Source organism: Bos taurus, chromosome 6 (assembly GCF_002263795.3).
Source record: "Bos taurus isolate L1 Dominette 01449 registration number 42190680 breed Hereford chromosome 6, ARS-UCD2.0, whole genome shotgun sequence".
NCBI classification, from domain to species: Eukaryota; Metazoa; Chordata; class Mammalia; order Artiodactyla; family Bovidae; genus Bos; species Bos taurus.
Genome location: NC_037333.1, coordinates 117,520,823 through 117,539,248, shown reverse-complemented (window position 1 = coordinate 117,539,248; position 18,426 = coordinate 117,520,823). Strand labels below are relative to the sequence as shown.

At 60.0% G+C, this 18,426-nt stretch overlaps 1 protein-coding gene across 2 annotated transcripts in view; it reads right to left on the bottom strand.

Moving 5' to 3' along the window:
- Positions 1-8,285: 8,285 nt before the first annotated feature.
- The window catches only part of CPLX1 (complexin 1), a 41,140-nt gene continuing 30,999 nt past the window's right edge, over positions 8,286-18,426 (bottom strand). Inside the window, 2 exon segments of one of the 2 annotated variants that reach the window (NM_001078103.1) lie at positions 8,286-10,056; positions 15,820-15,995. In NM_001078103.1, the coding sequence (NP_001071571.1) occupies positions 9,859-10,056; positions 15,820-15,995 (374 nt within the window). In that variant the 3' untranslated portion in view covers positions 8,286-9,858. 2 annotated transcript variants of the gene reach the window in all.

Genomic DNA, 18,426 nt, shown 5'->3' with positions numbered 1-18,426 from the left:
CTAAAGGAAATCAGTCCTGAATATTCATTGGAAGAACTGATGCTGAAGTTGAAACTCCAATACCTTGGCCACCAGATGAGCTGACTCATTTGAAAAGACATGATCCTGGGAAAGATTGAAGGCAGGAGGAGAAGGGGACAACAGAGGATGAGATGGTTGGATAGTATCACTGACTTGATGGACATGAGTTTGAGCAAGCTCTGGGAGCTGGTAATGAACAGGGAGGCCTGGTGTGCTGCAGTCCACGGGGTCACAGAGAGTTGGATAGGACTGCGTGACTGGACGAAACTGAGCTCAGCTGTCCTATGGATAATTTAGAGGTTTATTTTCCGAACATGGAGGTTTCTGATTCTCTATTTTCAATATTATACCAGGTGCCCTGAGGCGAGACCATGTGGTTTTTGGTGGGTTTTTTTGGTCACACTGGGCAGTTATGGGATCTTAGTGCCCCCTAGTCTCCCCGCTGCCCCAGACTGAGGGCCTCTGACAGTGAAAGCTCTAACCCTGACCCTGACCCTGACCCTGACCCTGACCCTGACCCTGACCACTGGCTGCCAGGGGGTTCTCCCACGTGTTCTGTTCTGTGGCAGTTCCATGACTTGTTGGGACCAGTTCTGTGACCTAGTCAGCAGTTAACGTTCATAAATATCCATGAACTTGAAAAGTACACGTGTTTGTCTGTAGTTTCAGTTGAGTGCAGAGTTTGGTGTATGTCCAGGAGGCCAAGGTTTCTGACTGCACTGTTTGAATCTTCTGTATCTTTTCCTGATTTCAGCTGCTCGTTCTGTGTTCTACTTGTACTGAAGAGATGTGTGAAATGCTTTCCCACAGCCTTTGATGGTGAATGAATTCCTGTTCACTGTTGTTTCTTATTTTCCTTCCGGGGGAGGCTCAGGGCCACAGTTCGTGTCTGCTTATTTGTGGCATGGCTGCCCCTCCACCCCCATTTAGCTCCTCTTTGGCCGGGTCTGTTGGGAACTGGCTTCCAGCTGAGACACAGGTGAGGCTCTGCTCTCTCCCTGTCTCTGAGGCTGGTTTGCTTTCTCTTCTGCATCGGGCAGGAAGACTGTTGGGCTTTCGAGGACCATGAACATCTCAGTGGCCTGAGAGGTTGGCAGGGGCCGAGCAAGAGCCAGATGGGCTAGAGCCATCAGATGAACCTGCTCTGACCGGGATGGCCTCAGGCCACCCAGCCCAGTTCACCCCATGGGGCGGAGCAGGGGCAGCATCACCCCCAAGGCCACAGCTCCAGAGCCTCCTGGTCACATGGTCCCTTGCATAGCGGCAGCAACTCGGCTGGGAAGGCGCCTGGCACCGCCCTTGTGCCCACGTGGCTGAGGCTCAGCGGTCATGTGAGCTGGCTCTGGGCTGAACCCAAACTTCCCTCTCCTGGGTCTTTCAGTAAAGGGCTGGGATTAGTGTTAACTGAATTGGATTATACCTTTTTAAAGCAACCTTTTAGAGCAGATTTAGATTTACAGGAAAATTATGAGGCTAATGCAGTGTTCCCTACACTCCACCCCTAGGCTCCCCACTTGTAAACATCTTCCACTGTCTGGTACTAAAGTCCATTCTGTGTTCAGATTTCCTTAGCCGTTTTCCTTGATGTCTTTCTGTTCCAGGATCTTATCCAGGATATTGTTACGGAGCCAAACTTGGGTCCACTCGCCTGCACACAGTAAAACCAGTTTACTGACACCAGGTGGTGCTGAAGCAAAGTGCAGAACTTATTGCAATGCCGAGCACCAAAGAATGGATGCTTTTGAACTGTGGTACTGGAAAAGACTCTTGCAGAGTCCCTTGGACAGCAAGGAGATCAAACCAGTGCATCCTAAAGGAAATCAATCCTGAATATTCATTGAAACGACTAATGCTGTGTGGATCACAACAAACTGTGGAAAATTTTTCAAGAGATGGGAATACCAGACCACCTTATCTGCCTCTTGAGCAATCTGTATGCAGGTCAGGAAGCAACAGTTAGAACTGGACATTGAACAACAGACTGGTTCCAAATTGGGAAAGGAGTATGTCAAGCCTGTATATTGTCACCCGGCTTATTTAACTTATATGCAGAGTATATCATGAGAAACGCTGGGCTGGATGAAGCACAAGCTGAAATCAAGATTGCTGGGAGAAAATCAATAACCTCAGATATACAGGCGACACCACCCTTATGGCAGAAAGCAAAGAAGAACTAAAGAGCCTATTGATGAAAGTCAAAGAGGAGAGTGAAAAATTTGGCTTAAAACTCAACATTCAAAAAACTAAGATCATGGCTTCTGGTCCCATCATTTCATGGCAAATAGATGGGGAAACAATAGAAACAGTGACAGACTTTATTTTGGGGGGGGCTCCAAAATCACTGCGAATGGTGACTGCAGCCACGAAATTAAAAGACTCTTGCTCCTTGGACAAAAAGTTATGACCAACCTAGAAAGCATATTAAAAAGCAGGACATTACTTTGCCAACAAAGTTCCATCTAGTCAAGGCTATGGTTTTTTCAGTAGTCATGTATGGATGTGAGTTATCACTCAGTTGCATCCTACTCTTTGCAACCCCATGGACTGTAGCCCCACAGGCTCCTCTGTCCCTGGGATTCTCCAGGCAAGAATACTGGAGTGGGTTGCCATTTCATTCTCCATGGATGTGAGAGTTGGACTACAAAGAAAGCTGAGTGCCGAAGAATTGATGCCTTTGAACTGTAGTGCTGGGGAAGACTCTTGAGAGCCCCTTGGACTGCAAGGAGATCCAGCTAGTCCATCCTAAAGGAAATCAGTCCTGAATATTCATTGGAAGGACTGATGCTGAAGGTGAAACTCCAATACTTTGGCCAACTGATGTGAAGAACTGATTCATCAGAAAAGACGCTGATGCTGGGAGATTGAAGGCAGAAGGAGAAGGGAATGACAGAGGATGAGATGGTTGGATGGCATCACTGACTCAATGGACATGAGTTTGGGTAAACTCCGGGAGTTGGTGATGGACAGGGAAGCTTGGCGTGCTATAGTCCATGGGGCTGCAGAGTCAGACAGGACTGAGCGACTGAACAACAAAGCAAGGAGTCCAGGGCCGCTGATGCTTAGAAGGCCTGATCTCCCTAAAGCTTTTTGGGAAAGAGTTTTTGAAGACAGAGTGAGGGAGAAGGGTCATTGGGCTCTTGATCTGCTGGTGGACATTCTTTTGATTGGTTAATGGTAAGATAATCGGAAATCAACATAATCTTCTGATGCCAACTGGTCTGGTGTCTCCGTGGTTTCAATATCAGCAAGACAGCTCAAGGACATAGCTCAGAATAGTATCACAGCTCTTGAGAAGGAACTAGATACTTGACTTCGTTTAATGGCTAAACTATTATTACTTTGTCTTGCTTGACTATTTTTGTTTCCGCATTTTCTCACTTCTCTAATTAAATGTATTCTTTGGAACTCAGGGAACGGTTCAGAGGCTGAAGTTTTTCTACAGACAAGAGGCAGGCAGAGGACATGGGCGGGGCGGGGGGGCGGAGCGAGGAGCTCTGTCCCAGAAAGGCACCTCAGGGTCCTGCTCATCACAACATCATATTAGTCAGCATGTCCTCTTAGGCTCCTCTGGGCTGTGACAGTTCCTCAGACATTTCTTGTTTTTGATGACTTTGGTGGTTTGGAGGAATGCTGGTCAGGTATTTTGTAGACTGGCCCTCAAATCAGATCAGATCAGTCGCTCAGTCGTGTCTGACTCTTTGTGACCCCATGAATCACAGCATGCCAGGCCTCCCTGTCCATCACCAACTCCCAGAGTTCACTCAGACTCACGTCCATCGAGTCAGTGATGCCATCCAGCCATCTCATCCTCTGTCATCCCCTTCTCCTCTTGTCCCCAATCCCTCCCAGCATCAAAATCTTTTCCAATGAGTCAACTCTTCGCATGAGGTGGCCAAAGTACTGGAGTTTCAGCTTTAGCATCATTCCTCAAATGCGGTTAGTCTAATGTTTTCTTCAGGGTTAGACTGGGGATGTGTACTGGGGGAGGAGGACCCCAGAAGTAGGCTTCCTCTCTCCTCACATCATGGGCGCCTGCAACCAACATGACCCATCGTGACCTGGAGGCCCTGGGATCTGGAGCCCCTGGAGGTGGTAGTCTGTCCGGCCTCCCCGCGTGGTATTCCGTTCTGTGTCCTTCGGCAGAACGCCGCTGTGTGGAGCCCACACCAGAAGAGTAGGGCGTTTGCTCCACCGCCTGCTTGGACCCATCTGCACAGGAGTCTCGTCTTCCCCACTTACATGCTAAATCACGTACCCCAGTGTGGACTCAACGCTTATACTCCAGCACAACTTATTTGTTCACACTGGTCTGGGTTTGGGGCTGAGTCGGTGACGGCCAAGCCCCTTGCTCCCGCCCATCATCCTGGAGCATTTCCTCATTTCCAGGCTCATCTTGTACATTTCCTGTCCCAGCCACCAGCAAATTCCTCCAGATTGGTGAACTGTGCTTACTCACTGAACTTTATCGCCACTCACTATATGAGAATTAGTTGTAGGAGAGAGACCTGTGAGGAGTGTCAGTCTCCTATCTGAGCCTGGAGTTCCAGCCAGGCATGGCCCCAGTCCTGAGTGGCTGAGGGAGGGGCCAGGAGGTGTGATGGGACATGTCCCACCTTTCTTGGGCCCCACGGTCAGGGCCTGGTGGATATGTGTGGATAGAGGCCGACTTCTGGCTGACTGACCCTAGAGTCTAGGATTCCTTTGAGAGGATCAGGGGTTTGACTGCCTGGACACAGGGCCCAGGGCCCTCCTTGTGGGTGAGCTCTTTTTGGAGCAGTTCCACTCAGCTGCCTGTAGAAGCTGCAGGCTGAAGTAGATTAAGGGTCAGTGCTTTGGGCTGGGCTCAAAGGCCAGTCAACAACCCATTAGGATTTGTCTTTCCAAGAAGCCATCTTAACACTGGGCTCTTTGAAGAGTGCCAGGGAGAAGGAATGGCAGGAGTGTGCCCAGATGTCCCCCAGCCCTGGGTCTCCTATGGCAGCAGGGCGGCAGCCAGGGGCTGCTGCCAAGGTCTCACCCTGTCCCATCCCGGCCTCCAGGCCTTTCCCCAGCCAGACCAGGCCCTTCTCTTTCCTGGCATAGACCTTTGCCCTCTCCACAGCATAAACCTCAATGCACTCACTCAAGCATGCAAGAAACAGTGTTTATTTTGCAGAAATCAAACTCAACTTCAACTCCCATGCCTCATCCTCTGGGGCTGAGAAAAGTCACTCTGGGCACCAGTGGGGCCTGGAGGCTGATGATCAGCCCCGAGCGGGGGCTCCAGAATCCCAGCAGGCTTCATCCTCCGGGACAAGTGATATGACGGCAAAGGTTCTAGGTGCCTGGGGCTCTGGTTCTTCCCCAAGCATCAGGAGACAGCGTGATGACCCACCAACTGGCCAGCACTGCCACTGGAGGCTCGGGCACCCCCAAGCCCCCTCCTCAGCTCCACCTCCAGCTCCCATGGTGCCGCAGGCTTTACCGACTCTCTTGCGACCCTTTGGACTGTAGCCAGACAAGTACAGATCTCCGCTTATCCAGCGTGGGACCACCAGGCCTTACACCCTCACCTGGGCGGAGGGCGGTCAATTTAGGGAGCAGGGCCGGTGCGCAGGAGGGATGAGCTCCCGGGGCGAGGGTGGAGATCTCTGCCGTCGGTCCCTGGACAAGCTGTGCGGGCCAGGCCGGGCGTGTCTCTCCAGCGCCGGAATTCCTGGGCCCTGAGTCAGCGCCCCGCCTGGACCCCGCTGCCCGCCCTTCAACAGGCGGTCCGTGGGACGCGGAAGTTCCGCTCTTCACTCCGGGTCAGCCTAGCCCAGAGAGCGATCCGGGGTGCCGAGCCCAAGTAGCGGGCCCGACCTGCCGCGGGCCGCCCTTCCGGCTTTCTCGTTTCGGGGGCTCGGATTAGCCAGGCTTGTGGCACGTGACCCTCTCGGAGCCAATCGCAGCGGCCTTACCCGGCACTCGCTGATTGGCTCAGGACAGCCAGGGGCGAGGAGGGGTGGGGCCGAAGAATGGGGCGGGAGGGGCGGGGAGGGGCGGGAGGGGCGGGGAGGGGCGGGAGGGGCGGGGAGGGGCGGGAGGGGCGGGAGGGGCGGGGAGGGGCGGGAGGGGCGGGGAGGGACGGGAGGGGCGGGGCCTATGGATGGGAGGGGAGGGGAGGGGAGGGGCAGAGGGGAAGGGCGGGGCCCAGGCGCCTGGACTCCGCACCAGTTCAAGCGGCTCTGGATCCTGCCTTGAGACCCTTCCACCCTCCGGACCGCGTAGATGTTGACCGACACTGGCGAGGCACTGAGGAAGCCCGAGCCCATCCCCAGTCCCGCTCCCGGCTCGGCCCCGCAGCGTGGCGTCTCGCATCCCTCCTCCAGCCCGGCCCACCCTGACTCTCACCCATCTCCCATCCCGACCACCGCCCCGAGTTCTGCCCAAACCTGCCCCCTCGGTTTGACCCCTCAACCCCGGCCCCTCGGCCAAGTGCGAGCCCGGCTCCAAGGACCCAGCCTTCACCCCAGAGGCTACTCCTCCCTTCAGACTTGACGGGAACCGCCTGAGGCAGGAGTGCAGCAGATTCCAAATTGAGTGGACAGGTGGCCCAGACCCAGGGTTCACTGAGTCCCGCTGGCTGCGACTGTGGACAGCAGGATTGTCTAGCTGCGGATTAGCACAACTAGACAAAATGGTCCTTAATTGCCAGATCTTTAAAAATGTGCCCTGACAGCCTTGATAGTTAAGTGGCTGGTGACTCAAACAGCTCTCCGATGCAGGGCGCCTGCGAGGAGAGACAGCAAATCCAAGCAGAGCGCTGCCCGGGGCTGGCTGCCTGCAGAGTGGACAGCTCTGGAGGGGCAGGTATCAAAGTGTGCTCTGCTTTGTCGAAACAGAGCTAAATGTCCTGAAAGGAAAGGGGCTCCAGAAGAGGCAGTATGGTCCTAAAGCAAGCCCAGGGGCAAGGCCACGGTCAGCCAGAGTCCCCATGGCCACTCGGAAATGTTCAGCCAGATCCTGACTCGGGGCCCTGGCACTGCTGTTTCTGCCTGGGTCCCATAGGGCTCCTCCTCTCTTCCTTGGGGTCTGTCTGCACACCTCACCTCCCTAGAGGTGAAATAACCACTCTCACCATCCTCTCTGCCCCTTATCCTACTCAATTTCCTCAGAAAGACCTCACCACCTACGTATTCATCGTTTATCTCCTGCCATTGGAACAATCAGTCCCAGGAGGAAAGACCTCCACTTTCCCCAGGCCCTAGGAGAGCTCTGCGCATCACAGGGGCTCAGCAACCTGGAGTGAGCAAGTGCCTCTCCCGGGAGTCCTCAGGGAGAGGACTAAGGGGTCTGCCCCACCAGACACTGGGGAAGGGCTGCCTGGGGTTCCCAGGGAAGGCAATTCAGGTGACCAGCACATCTGAGTCATTGCTTAGGACTGAGGTGAGTCCGGGCCGGGTTGGGGGTAGGGGGAGGAGGGTAGAGGTGGGGGAATGGAGGCCAGTGGTGGGGGCACTTTGGGGTGCCCCACTGAGACCAGCCGTGCTGGGGATGGTGGCTTGCAAATCCCAAAGCCAGAACTGGCTACAAAGGCTTCTGTCCCCTTTCTGAGGTAGAGGCAAGGGGCAGTGGGTCCAGGACAGTGAATACCGTCACAGCTGGGTGGGGAGGGGAACAGGACGGGTAGGGGACAGGTGGGGAGGGAGAGTGTGGCATTTCTTTTGCTGAGACTGCGCAGATTTTGCTGGAAGGCGCCCATGCGTTCTCATCACCCAGCAGTGTGAGGAGGGTCACAGGTACCCTCCTCCTGGATAGAAGGCCCAGGTATGGATGTCAAACAGGGCCACTCTGGAGACACAAGTGGCCATCTCGGGGTCAGGCTCAGAGCCAGCAGTTCCCGCAGGCATCTCGTCAGGCCTCAGCCTCTACAGACAGGACGCAGAGGCCTCTCACTGGCCCCAAGGTGTGGCCAGCACGGAGATACCTGGGCCCGCGGCCTGGGGTGTGTGGTGCAGGAGAGGCCTGGGGTGGGGGCCACTGAGGGACGGGCTGCATTTCAGGTGGAGACGACCCTGGCCGGGAGGACCTCAGGGAGAAAGGGTCGGATGTGTGTGTCCGGGGTGGCAGGAGCCCCTGCCTTGGCCTCAGCGAAAGGAAAAGGTGCTCCCATCTGGCAGGGCACGGGGTCAAGCAGCAGAGTCCAAACGGAGCACCGCAGCTGGCCGGGCTCTGCCCTCCTGCCAGGACCCCGCCCCCATCACCTCCCAGGGAATGGACTCCAGAGGCAATGGCCAAAGACGTGAAATCACTGTGTGGAGTTTATTGGCTGTGATTCCATCCGGAGAGAACACAGGCAGCGGCCCCGACATGCAGGAGGAGGCGCAGGCGTCGGGACAGACGGACAGAGGGCGTCCACGTCTATACTAAGCTCGGCGCTGCGGGCCGCACGCGCTGAGGATGGGATGCGAGTTTCTACCAGACGACACCCGGTCTGCTCAGAGCTGGCTTTTTAAAGTGTGGAAACAGGCATTAAAAAAAGACGAGGAACCCGGAGGGGTCGGGGCGCAGGGTGGACGGCGGGGGACAAAGGGCTTCAGGGGCCAGGGGTCAGTATTGCAGTCTAGTCATATGGCTTCTCTAAGGAGCGGGGTAGGGCCGCGCCCCTGGCCCGGACACTGGACACGATGAAAATTTATGTGGACAGAAAGGGCCCTGGGGACCCAGGAGACAAGCTTTCTGTCAAGATAAAACTCTTCACAGACAGAAGACCTCATTTACCTGAGATTCAACATATTGTGATGCAAATTAAACAAGGGGGGCCGGGGAGCGCTGGGAGGCCCACGGCCGCTTCTGGGGAGCCGGCTGGGCTGGCGGCTGGGACGCCCCTTCGAGGGCCTGCAGGGCGGAGGTGGCTGAGGGTCGGGGCTAGTCTTCCGGGCCACACACTCCGGCCGGCGCGCAGCGCTCGGCCCCCGGGCTCCGGGCCGCCTCCCGGTTCTGAGTGGAGGTGCGGGTGTTCAGAGGCTGCGGGCACCCCCACCCCCAGCAGCCTCGGAGGGACAGGAGGCGCCGGCCAGAGAAAGGGATGGGTTCGCTGGGCCAGCAGACTCTGGGGTGGGGAGGTAGGGGGGTGGGGGGCAGGGGGGAGAGAGGTCAGAGAGGGTCCTCCCAAGCCTATTGCTTTGCCTCCCTTCGCGAGAACCGGCCCCGAAGCTCAGCCTTCCAGAGGCGGCGGCCAGGACAGACGGGTGGATGAAGATAAGGGTGAACATGGAGAGCGGTGGCGGCCAGGCCACCAGGTCAGGCAGGTTCAGCAACCCGAGCGTGAGGGTGGGGAGCTTAGGAGGGGCGTCCCGGCCGAACCCTGCGGGGGGAGCCCCAGGCGCCTGCGGCTCGTCACCCACCCCCACCTCAGCCCCGGCTCACAACCGCACCCCCTACTATGGCTGTGCTCCTGAGTTGGGCTCGACAGGCATCCACCAACGCGGACCCTTTCGGTGGCCCTGGCCGTGGGCCCTACTGGGTGGGCGGTGAGGGGCGGAGCGAGAAGGGCTTCCGGGGTCTGGGGGCGAGTCCAGTCCACCCGCTGCCCGAAGAGCAGGGGGCTGTCCCCTCCGAGGTCTCCGGCACAGAAGGCAGCAGCCGTGGGGGGCCAGGCGCGCCTCCCTGGGTGGCGGGGGCGGTTCTGGGAGCGGGTGGGCTGCGAGGTGGGCAAGGCTCCCGAGGCGCGAGGTGGGCAACGGGGCGGATGGACCTAGGGCTATGGCTTATATCAGCGTGGGGGGCTGCGCTCTGCTCCCGGCGGCTCTTCGGGGGCCTCGCGGAGGGCGGGACCGGGGTGGGCGCGGGGCGGGCTGCTGTTCAGCCCGGGCGCTACTTCTTGAAAATGTCCTGCAGCGGCCCAGGCAGGTACTTGATGACCGTGTCCAGGATGCTCTCGTCCTCCTCCTCCGCCGCGTCCCCGCAGCCCGGCGGGATGGCCTTCTTGGGCCTCGTCAGGCTGCCCTCCGAGTTGGCCTCCAGGGCGGCCTGGGCCTCGGCCTCTCGCTCCTCCTTCTTCTTGATGCCGTACTGCGGGGAGGGCGGCGGGTCAGCGCGCGGGCCCCGACCCCGCCCGCCCCCCGCCCGGGAGGGTGCCTGACCGGGCGAGTCCACCCTCCGGCCCGGGCCCCGCCCTCCTGCGGCCCCGCCTCCCGGGGACGCGGGCGGTGTCAGCCCTGCCCCACGGGGCCCAGATCCTCCGTCCGGTGACGTGAAGCCACACTTTTATGTCAAGCATCCTCGGCTGCCGCCAAGAAGCCCCAACCCCCGGAGGGGCACTCTGCACGCCCCGTGTCCCGCAGTCACTTCCAGGTGGGTGTCCTCGAACCCTACCTAGGTGTGCCCTCAGCAACGCCCCTGGGCACCGCTGAGCGCCCCCAGTTCTGGTTTCCTGCGTATCTCTCTGTCCCCAACCTTTTCCAAAATCTCCCCTCAGATTGAAAGGAGTCCCCCCAAATTCATGTCACCTGGAACCTCAGCATGTGACCTTGTTTGCAAACAGGGTCTCTGCAGGTGTAATTAAGGTAAGAACAGAGAGAAGACCTCCCTGCGCTCTAAATCCAGAGCTTCTTTGTAAAAGAAAAGGACACGCAGAGTAGAAAAAGCAAACGTAAAGACTTGGGAACCACCTTGCCACCAGCCAAGGACACAAACAATGCCAGAAGCCCCCGAAACTAGAAGAGGGGGTTCTCACCTCCAGGTTGCAGAGGGAGAACAGTCCTACCAACATCTTGATTTGGGACTTCTAGCCTCCAGAACCAAGAAAATTAATTTCTAGAAGACTAACACCTCACCCAAAGGCCCCTCAGCACCCTCAGCAGCCCTCCTGGACCAAAAAGCCCTGAAGCCTGTGGTCAGAAGGCCTCACCCAAAGGCCCAGGGGAAGACTTCCTGCCTTAGGACTGCTGGGACCAGGTGGGGCCACGCTGGCCTGATGGGTTGGAGACAGAGTTCAGGACCCACCCGAGCTGGGGAGGGGGTGCCCCTTGGTCAGGTCTGAGGTCCTGGGTTACACAACACGGAATGTCCGGAAGCTGAGGCTTTGATGCTGGCGAAGACAGTGCCGGGAAGCACACTGCAGAGGGCTGCTGGCCCCGGGAAGGGTCCCAGGCCCGCTCATCCCTCCTCACCAGATCCTGCTGGCCCCGGGAAAGGTCCCAGGCCCGCTCGTCCCTCCTCACCAGATCCTGCTGGCCCCGGGAAGGGTGCCCAGGCCCGCTCGTCCCTCCTCACCAGATCCTCCTGAAGGAAGCGCTGGGCTGTCACTGGTGCTGCCGGCAGTGGAGGGGGCACCCTGGTCCTCCAAGAAGACCCTTCGCTCTGCTTCCAGATTAGGGGGGTGGCTGTGTCCCACTCCCCAGCTTGCTCTGCACCCATCTCCTCCCTCGAGGTTGTGGGGGGCTTCAGGCGAGGGTGGGGGCAAGGGCTCTTCAGCAGAATCTAAGAGGAGGAATCTGGGCTCCTGGCCGCAGTGACCAGACCACAGCGTGGGGCCCCAAGGCACTGAGGAAGGAGGGGTAAGGGGTCTGGCCACCCTCCTCAGCAGGGGCCCTAGTGGTCTGAAGGCCCCTCTGCACCCTGGACGAGTCAGGAGCTTGGGAAGGGTCTCCGGGGTTGGGGGAGGGCTCAGGGCAACTGACCAAGAGGGGCCTCCCCACTGAGCACGGACGCCAGCTCAGCCCAGGGCAGAGTCGATGAGCCAGCCAGACTGCAGCCACTTCAAGGGGCACAGCCCTCTTCCTGGGTCACCACAGAGGCCGGTGCCCTGACTCAGGGGGAGGGACACACAGGGTGGAGAGACACACTCTCAGGAATGAGGTCAGACCAGAGAGAGCTTCCCTCCAGCCAGAGGCACAGAGCCCAGCAGTTCCTGCAGCCACAGGACGTCTGTCCCCAACTGGGGTGCAGGTCTGTGCACTGGACCCAGGAGGCCATGGTGGCCAAAGCCCCCCACACACTCAGCCAAGGTGCACACACACGCTCGAGGGAACACGTGGTGCTGGCGGAACAAGCAGGTGACAAGGGGACACGCGCGTAAGGCCAGGAACACATGGTCAGGCAGGGGGTCAGGGAGGGACCTGTGTCACGGTCGTCCCCTCTGGGGTCCCGGAAGGAGACCCCAGGCCCCAAGCCATTCTGAGCCTAAGCCACTCTGGGCAAACCTGAGGGCCACCTTACTCTTTGGGGTCGCTCCCAGAGCCTGGCTTTGATGTGGCCTGGCTGAGCGCCTGTTTGAGACCCCACCCCAGTCCCCCCACCTCAACCCCCTCCCCCCATCCTCCTCAACCACTGAGACAGTACCACTGAGGCCCGCAGGGAGCCCAGGCTGCCAGCGCCCTGGGCAAAGCGGTGCTCCCTAACGGTGAAAGTCAGTGATGTGCCTACACCTGTTATTCTCAACACAAACCTGGGCCATGGGGGCCGGGTCGACTAGGACCCGCCAGCCCAGAGCTTGCTGGAGGGTGGTTCTGGCTCAGAGTTGCTGAACGTGGGTGCAGTGTAAACCAGAAGGCGGGGGTGCAGACCAGGAAGCGGGGACCAGATGACAGAGGCGGGCCAGTCTCCCCCGACCTGGACCCGCGCAGTGCGTCATGACATCATCACGCGCGGGGCCGGGTCGGGGGAGGCACCGCCCACCAGCCCGCAGAGGCAGGAGTCCCGAGTGCAGATGAGGTCTCCCAGGGAGCCGGGGCACATGGCCTGGCCTGACCCCTCGGCCTCCATGTGAGGGACCCCCACCCTCTTCCTTGACCAATCTTGTGAGGTTGGGGGTGGGGGCATAGGGCACCCCACGGGGCACCCCACCCCAGACACCAGGAAGGGGCCGCAGGAAGTGAGTCTGGGGCCTGGGGGCCAGTGAGGGCCATTGGGGGAGCCACCCCTAAAGGTCAGGGGTCCCACCTGTGGGGAGCAGGAGGGAGGGAGGGGGGTCGCCTTGGAAGGCCAGGTAGAGAAGAGCTCTGTAGCCACGGGGGACCAGGCAGGGCCAGGGGACATGATGGGGGGCTTCGTTGGTGGGTAGGGGGCTCCAGGCGCTGAGCTCATGCTCAGGACGTCTGAGGAGAGAGGGCAGTGGTGGCCACCACCCTAGGTGGCCGGGGCAGCCTGTCCTCCCACGGCTGTGCTGTCCACCTCTGGGGTCTTGGGGGCAGGACGGGCTCCTCTGTTGAGCTGGAGGCTCCTTGGAGGACCAGCACCGAGGCTGTGAGGACCTGGGGCTTTCCACCTAATCCTCTGACCACAGAAGCTGTGCTTGGGCCGGTAAGAAAACTGCGGCCCCAGCCCCTGCATGGGGTGGAGCCCGGCTCTGACTCCTGCCCCAGCAGCTGAACTCAGCCGACACCATCGTGCTCCATGGGCGAGTGAGACCAGACCCTGGACGTGCCCAGGAAGGAGGCCTGGGCCCGGCAGGGAGACCGGCCACTGTGGCTGATGGAGCCACGGCGGGTCTGGGGACTGCCAGGGTCCAGAAGCGGCCTGGGGTCTGTGGAGGCAGTTCAGAAGCAAAGGCACTCAGCCCACCCAAGGGGGTCCCAGATGGGGGTGATGCTCGTCTGGGGAAGCAGGACCACTGGCCAAGCGAACCCCGGAGCACCAGGCTAGGGGGCCTTGGGGCTCTGTCAAAGGCTGCAGCCTTCCATGTGGTCGCCCTGGAAGCTGGGGTCCTGAGGGTGGGGGTGGTGAGGGTCACCCTGTCCCCTGGCTTCCCATGGAGCTGCCCTCAGGGTGGGGACACACCCTCCATTTTCACTGGGACTCACTTTGTGACTCCTAAGTCCCACTCGGTTCCCTGAGGAAGAAAAGGACACTGGAGCTGATGCCTGTTCACTCACTTGTTCACTCACTCACTCATTTGCTTAGCATACAAGGGCCAAGTGCAGTCAGAGTTCCTGCCCTCCCTGCAGGGGATGGACAGTGAACAGCAAACCAGTAAAAAGCGTGTGTCAGATGAAGGCTGGCTTAACAGGTGGCTCAGTGGTAAAGAATCTGCCTGCCAAAGCAGGAGGACACAGGAGACTGAGGTTGATCCCCGGGTAGGGAACATCCCTGGAGGAGGAAAAGGCAGCCCACCTGGTATTCTTGCCTGGAGAATCCCACGGACAGAGGAGCCTGGCGGGGTCACAGAGTTGGACACAAGTGAGGGCACAGCCATGCTCCCAGATGAAGGCAGGTGCGGAACAGAGTAAGGCAGGGGAGGAGTGCGGAGGGGACACGGAGGCGGAGCCTCAGGGAGCCCCCGGGGGAGCAGCCAAGCCAAGGCCCTGGGACAGTGGGAGCCCTGAGGGGCAGTGTCCCATGGCCTGGGGCTGGAGCCTCAGGGAGACGGGGCCACTGGACGGCCTGAGGAGGGGAGGGGCAGAAGGGACTTCCTATTAAAGGCAGCCTGAGTGGGCGTCTCTCTGCCTTCTGGCCCCTCCCCACCCATGGCTGCCTCCCTCTCTGCCGTCTGTGTGCTCTTCCTGGCTTTTCCCAAATGGCTCTGAAAGTCTTGAGGTTGGTCCTGGGGGTGAGGGTCTCACGAGCTGCTGCCCCAGCACAATCAACTTGAACTTTCTGCCCAGAAAGGTGTCCAGTGACCAGTGATGGCACACCAAGGTACACCCCGCCCCCATCAACGTGGGGCCCCCGTGGGCCCAGAGGCCTGCAGGCACCCACCCGTCCTCACCGCAGCTTCTGCGTCAGGCAGAGGCCCACGAACCAGGCAGGCAGGAGGGGCTGGGGACTGTGGAGACGCCCTCTGGAGGACCCCTCTGCCCGCGCCCGGCCCCTCCCACAGGCTTCATCCACAGTGTCTGGAAACACTTCCCCCAGGGCCCAGAGACAGGAGAATCAGGGTGGGGGCAGGACAGAACTGAGGCAGCACCCCCAAACTGAGCACCCCCCGGATCTCTGGGTGGAGGGGCCTGGCCCGTGTGGGGCCAAGAGTGGTGCGCAAGGCCCAAGACGCTGTGGACCGTGGGAGGCCACATAGTTCAGGACATTGTGGGGCCCTGGGGAGGGCCCTTCCTTCTCCACCTGGCCCGCAGGCCGGCCCACCCTGAAGGAGGCAGGAGCAGCCGCCCCATGCCTGCCCTTCTGACCCACGAGCTGGGTGGGCACCTGAGGGTGGTCAGTGGACAGGCCCCTGGGGCCCGTAGCTGACAGCCTCCCATGTCTGCCCCTGCTCTGGCCTTGGGTCCCTGCCAGATATGTGCTCATGCCCTGCATACAGAGGAAGGTGCCAGAGGGTTCTGGAAAGATGGCCTCCAGCTCCCAACCCACTCCCAGCCAGCCCACACAGCCACAGACCTGCCCCCCAACACCCTGTCGTTCACCTCGGGGGCCTGAGGCCCACCCAGGCGTGGTCAGGGGCATCCTCCAGCCCAGGATGATTCACCCACCTGCAGCCTGCCCGTGGGGCAGCCCCTGGCCGCCCTGCCCCTCCTCTCCAGAAGGGCCTGCCCTCCAAGTCCGTGGGGGCAGTCCTGGGGGCAGCCACGGGAGCTTGTCCTACAGAAGCCAGCACCCCAGCCCAGGATCCTGGGAGGATGGGGTCCAGCCCCTGCCATCGGGGCCAGAAGGACTCAGGCGGCAGGGTAAGCCCCAGGCCCGGTGAGTGTGTGCAGATGTGAACGCCTCACCCGCCCACCCTCCTCCCTGGGGGTCCCTCCCTGAGGTCAGTTCTGCGAGCTTCAGAGGAGGAGGGGCGGCGGCCCAGCCAGGCTTCACTGAGCCCTCCGGCAGGCAGCACCCCCGCCCGTCCCCGCCCCCGTCCACGCAGGGGTGTGGCGCCAGAGCCGCCGCCGCGCCCACCTTGTCGCGGATGCCCTGCCGCACGGCCTCGCGCTCCGCCTCCATCTTGGCGTACTTGGCCTTGCGCTCCTCCTCCTCCTGCCGCAGCGCCTCCTGCCGCTCCTCCTCCTTCTTGGCGGCATCAGGGTCCTTCTCCTCGTCACCCCCAAGCATCTTGCCCATGTCCTTGGTGGCCCCTGGGCACAGGAAGGCGGGAGTCAGGCCGGGCCCGCCTTCTCCTTGCCCTGCCCTGCGGGCCTCGCTGGTCCAGCAGGGCAGCGGCCTCCAGTGTGGGCTGGAGGAGGCTGTGGTTGTCGGGTGCGACTCCACGAGGGCACCTGCAGGCCTCTGCGCTGCGGTTATGTGTGTGGCTGTGGCTGTGTGTGGCTTTGTGTGTGTGGTTGTGTTTGTGTGTCTGTGGGTGGTTGTGTATGTTTCTGTGGGTGGTTGTGTGTGTCTGTGGGTGCTTTTGTGTCTGTGTGTGGTTGTGTGTGATAATGTTTGTGTGCCTGTGGGTGGTGTGTGTGTGTGGTGTTGTGTGTGTGTGGTTGTGTCTATGGTTGTATGTGTGTCTGGGTGGCTGTGTGTCTGTGAGTGGTTGTGTGCGTGTGTCTGGTTGTGTGTGTTTCTGTGGGTGGCTATGTGTGTGGCTGTGGCTGTGTGTGGTGTTGTGTATGTGGTTGTGTTTGTGTGCCTTGGGCAGTTGTGTGTGTCTGTGGTTTTGTGTGTGGTTGTGTTTGTGTTCCTGTATGTGGTTGCTGTGTATGTCTGCATGTAGTTGTATGTGTGTACATCTGTGGGCGGTTGTGTGTGTGGTTGTGTGCATGTCTGTATTTGTGTGTGTGTGTGGTTTTGTGTGTGTGGTTGTGTTTGTGTGTCTGTGGGTGGTTGTGGTTGTTTGTGGGGGTGGTTGTGTGTGTCTATGATTGTGTGTGATAGTGTTTGTGTGCCTGTGGGTGGTTGTATGTGCCAGTGTATGGCTATGTGTGTGTGGCTGTGTGTGTGTGGGTGGCTGTGTGTGCGTGATTGTGTTTGTGTGCCTGTGTGTGGTTGTATGTGTGGTGTGTCTGTGGGGGTATGTGTGGTGTGTCTGTGTGTGGTGGTGGGGTGGCTCTGTGTGTGGGCTGTTGTGTGTGTTGGTGGCTCTGTGTGTGGCTCTGTGTGTGTATGTGTGGTGTGTCTGTGTGTGGTGGTGGGGTGGCTCTATGTGTGGGCTGTTGTGTGTGTCTGTGTGTGGTTGTGTGTGGTGGTGGGGTGGCTCTGTGTGTGGGGGCTGTTGTGTGTGTCTGTTGGTGGCTCTGTGTGTGTCTGTGTGGTTGTATGGTGTGTGTGCTGTCTGGGTCCTGGGTGCAGCTGGTGGGGTGGCTGAGTGTGTGGCTGTGTGGCAGGGCGGGGGCGGCCCTGGCCCAGAACTGCTGGTGGCCGCATGTGGCAGCCCCAAGGCCCTAATTTGTCTGCCTCGCCAGCAGCCACTTTCCTCATGAGCGCCTGATTCACAGGCGGCAACAAACACCTCCTCGGACGTCCCTGTGGCTCGGCCCGGGGACAGAGACGTGTAATTACAGCTGTAGCGCCCCCGACACAGGGGCACCGCAGGGAGAGGGCACAGCAGTCAGCGCTGCAGGTCAGCCGGTCTCAGGCCGGGCGGCCGGCCCCACAGGAGTGCCCTGCCCACTGCACGCCGCCGGCAGGAGCGAGCCCCGCGTGCTCCCTGGGAACCAGCCTGCGTTCCGAGGGGCCCCTGGCCCGGGTTGTCTGGTCTCTGCCGGGCCCACTCTGTCCTCTCATCCTGGGATGGCCCCTCCCAGGCGCGGCTGGAGGCTGGCTTAGTCCACACCCCGGGAATGAGGGGGGTCTGACTCCACCATCCCCCACCCGTATCCAGTGGTGCCCCCGCCAGCCCTGTCCCACCCTGATTCATCCCCGTGTCCCGTAGCTCCAGGGCGCTGTCCTGGGTACGGTGTACGGGGGCTCCTATTCTACTCCGAGGCTGCACAGGTCCATGCAGCTCAGAACTGGGAGAGACCCTGGCCTGCGGACACCTGTGGGTCTCACTCCCGCCCCTGTGGGCAAAAGGAGCCTGGTGGTGGGAAGGGGGCACCGGCCCATTGAGTGCTCTGAGCTGAAATCTAGACGTCTGTCGGGCTAGCCTTCCCAGCTGCTGAGACTACTGCCAGGTCACAGGGTCGCTGTGGGGGCAGGGAGCCTGCCCGGCTGGGGCTTGGCGATGGCACAGCTCCAGATGCAGACAGAAACCAGGAGCTTCATGTCAGTTTCCACCCACGTCTGCAAAATTCTGCAAAGGAGACTGTCTGCCGGTGGCTGGAGGGAAACTGGGTCGGGAGCAGAGCCGCAGACTCGCTGTGCTCAGCTCCTAGGACAGGCGGCCGGGATCTCTCTGCCTCGCTGTCTGTCGCCCCGGCAGGCAGTGCTGGTGGGGGCAGTGGGGAGGGGCTGGGCAGGAGAGCCCCGACCCCTGGGCAGCTGCAGCCTTCCCAGCCTCCCTGGCAGAGGGGCCACCAACAGCATTGTTGGGCGGCTTTCACTCAAGTCTCCCCTCTTGACCGAGCTCACTCATACTAATGTGAGAGTGACTGACAGCTCTCTCCCGCATGGGAAGGACTGGCG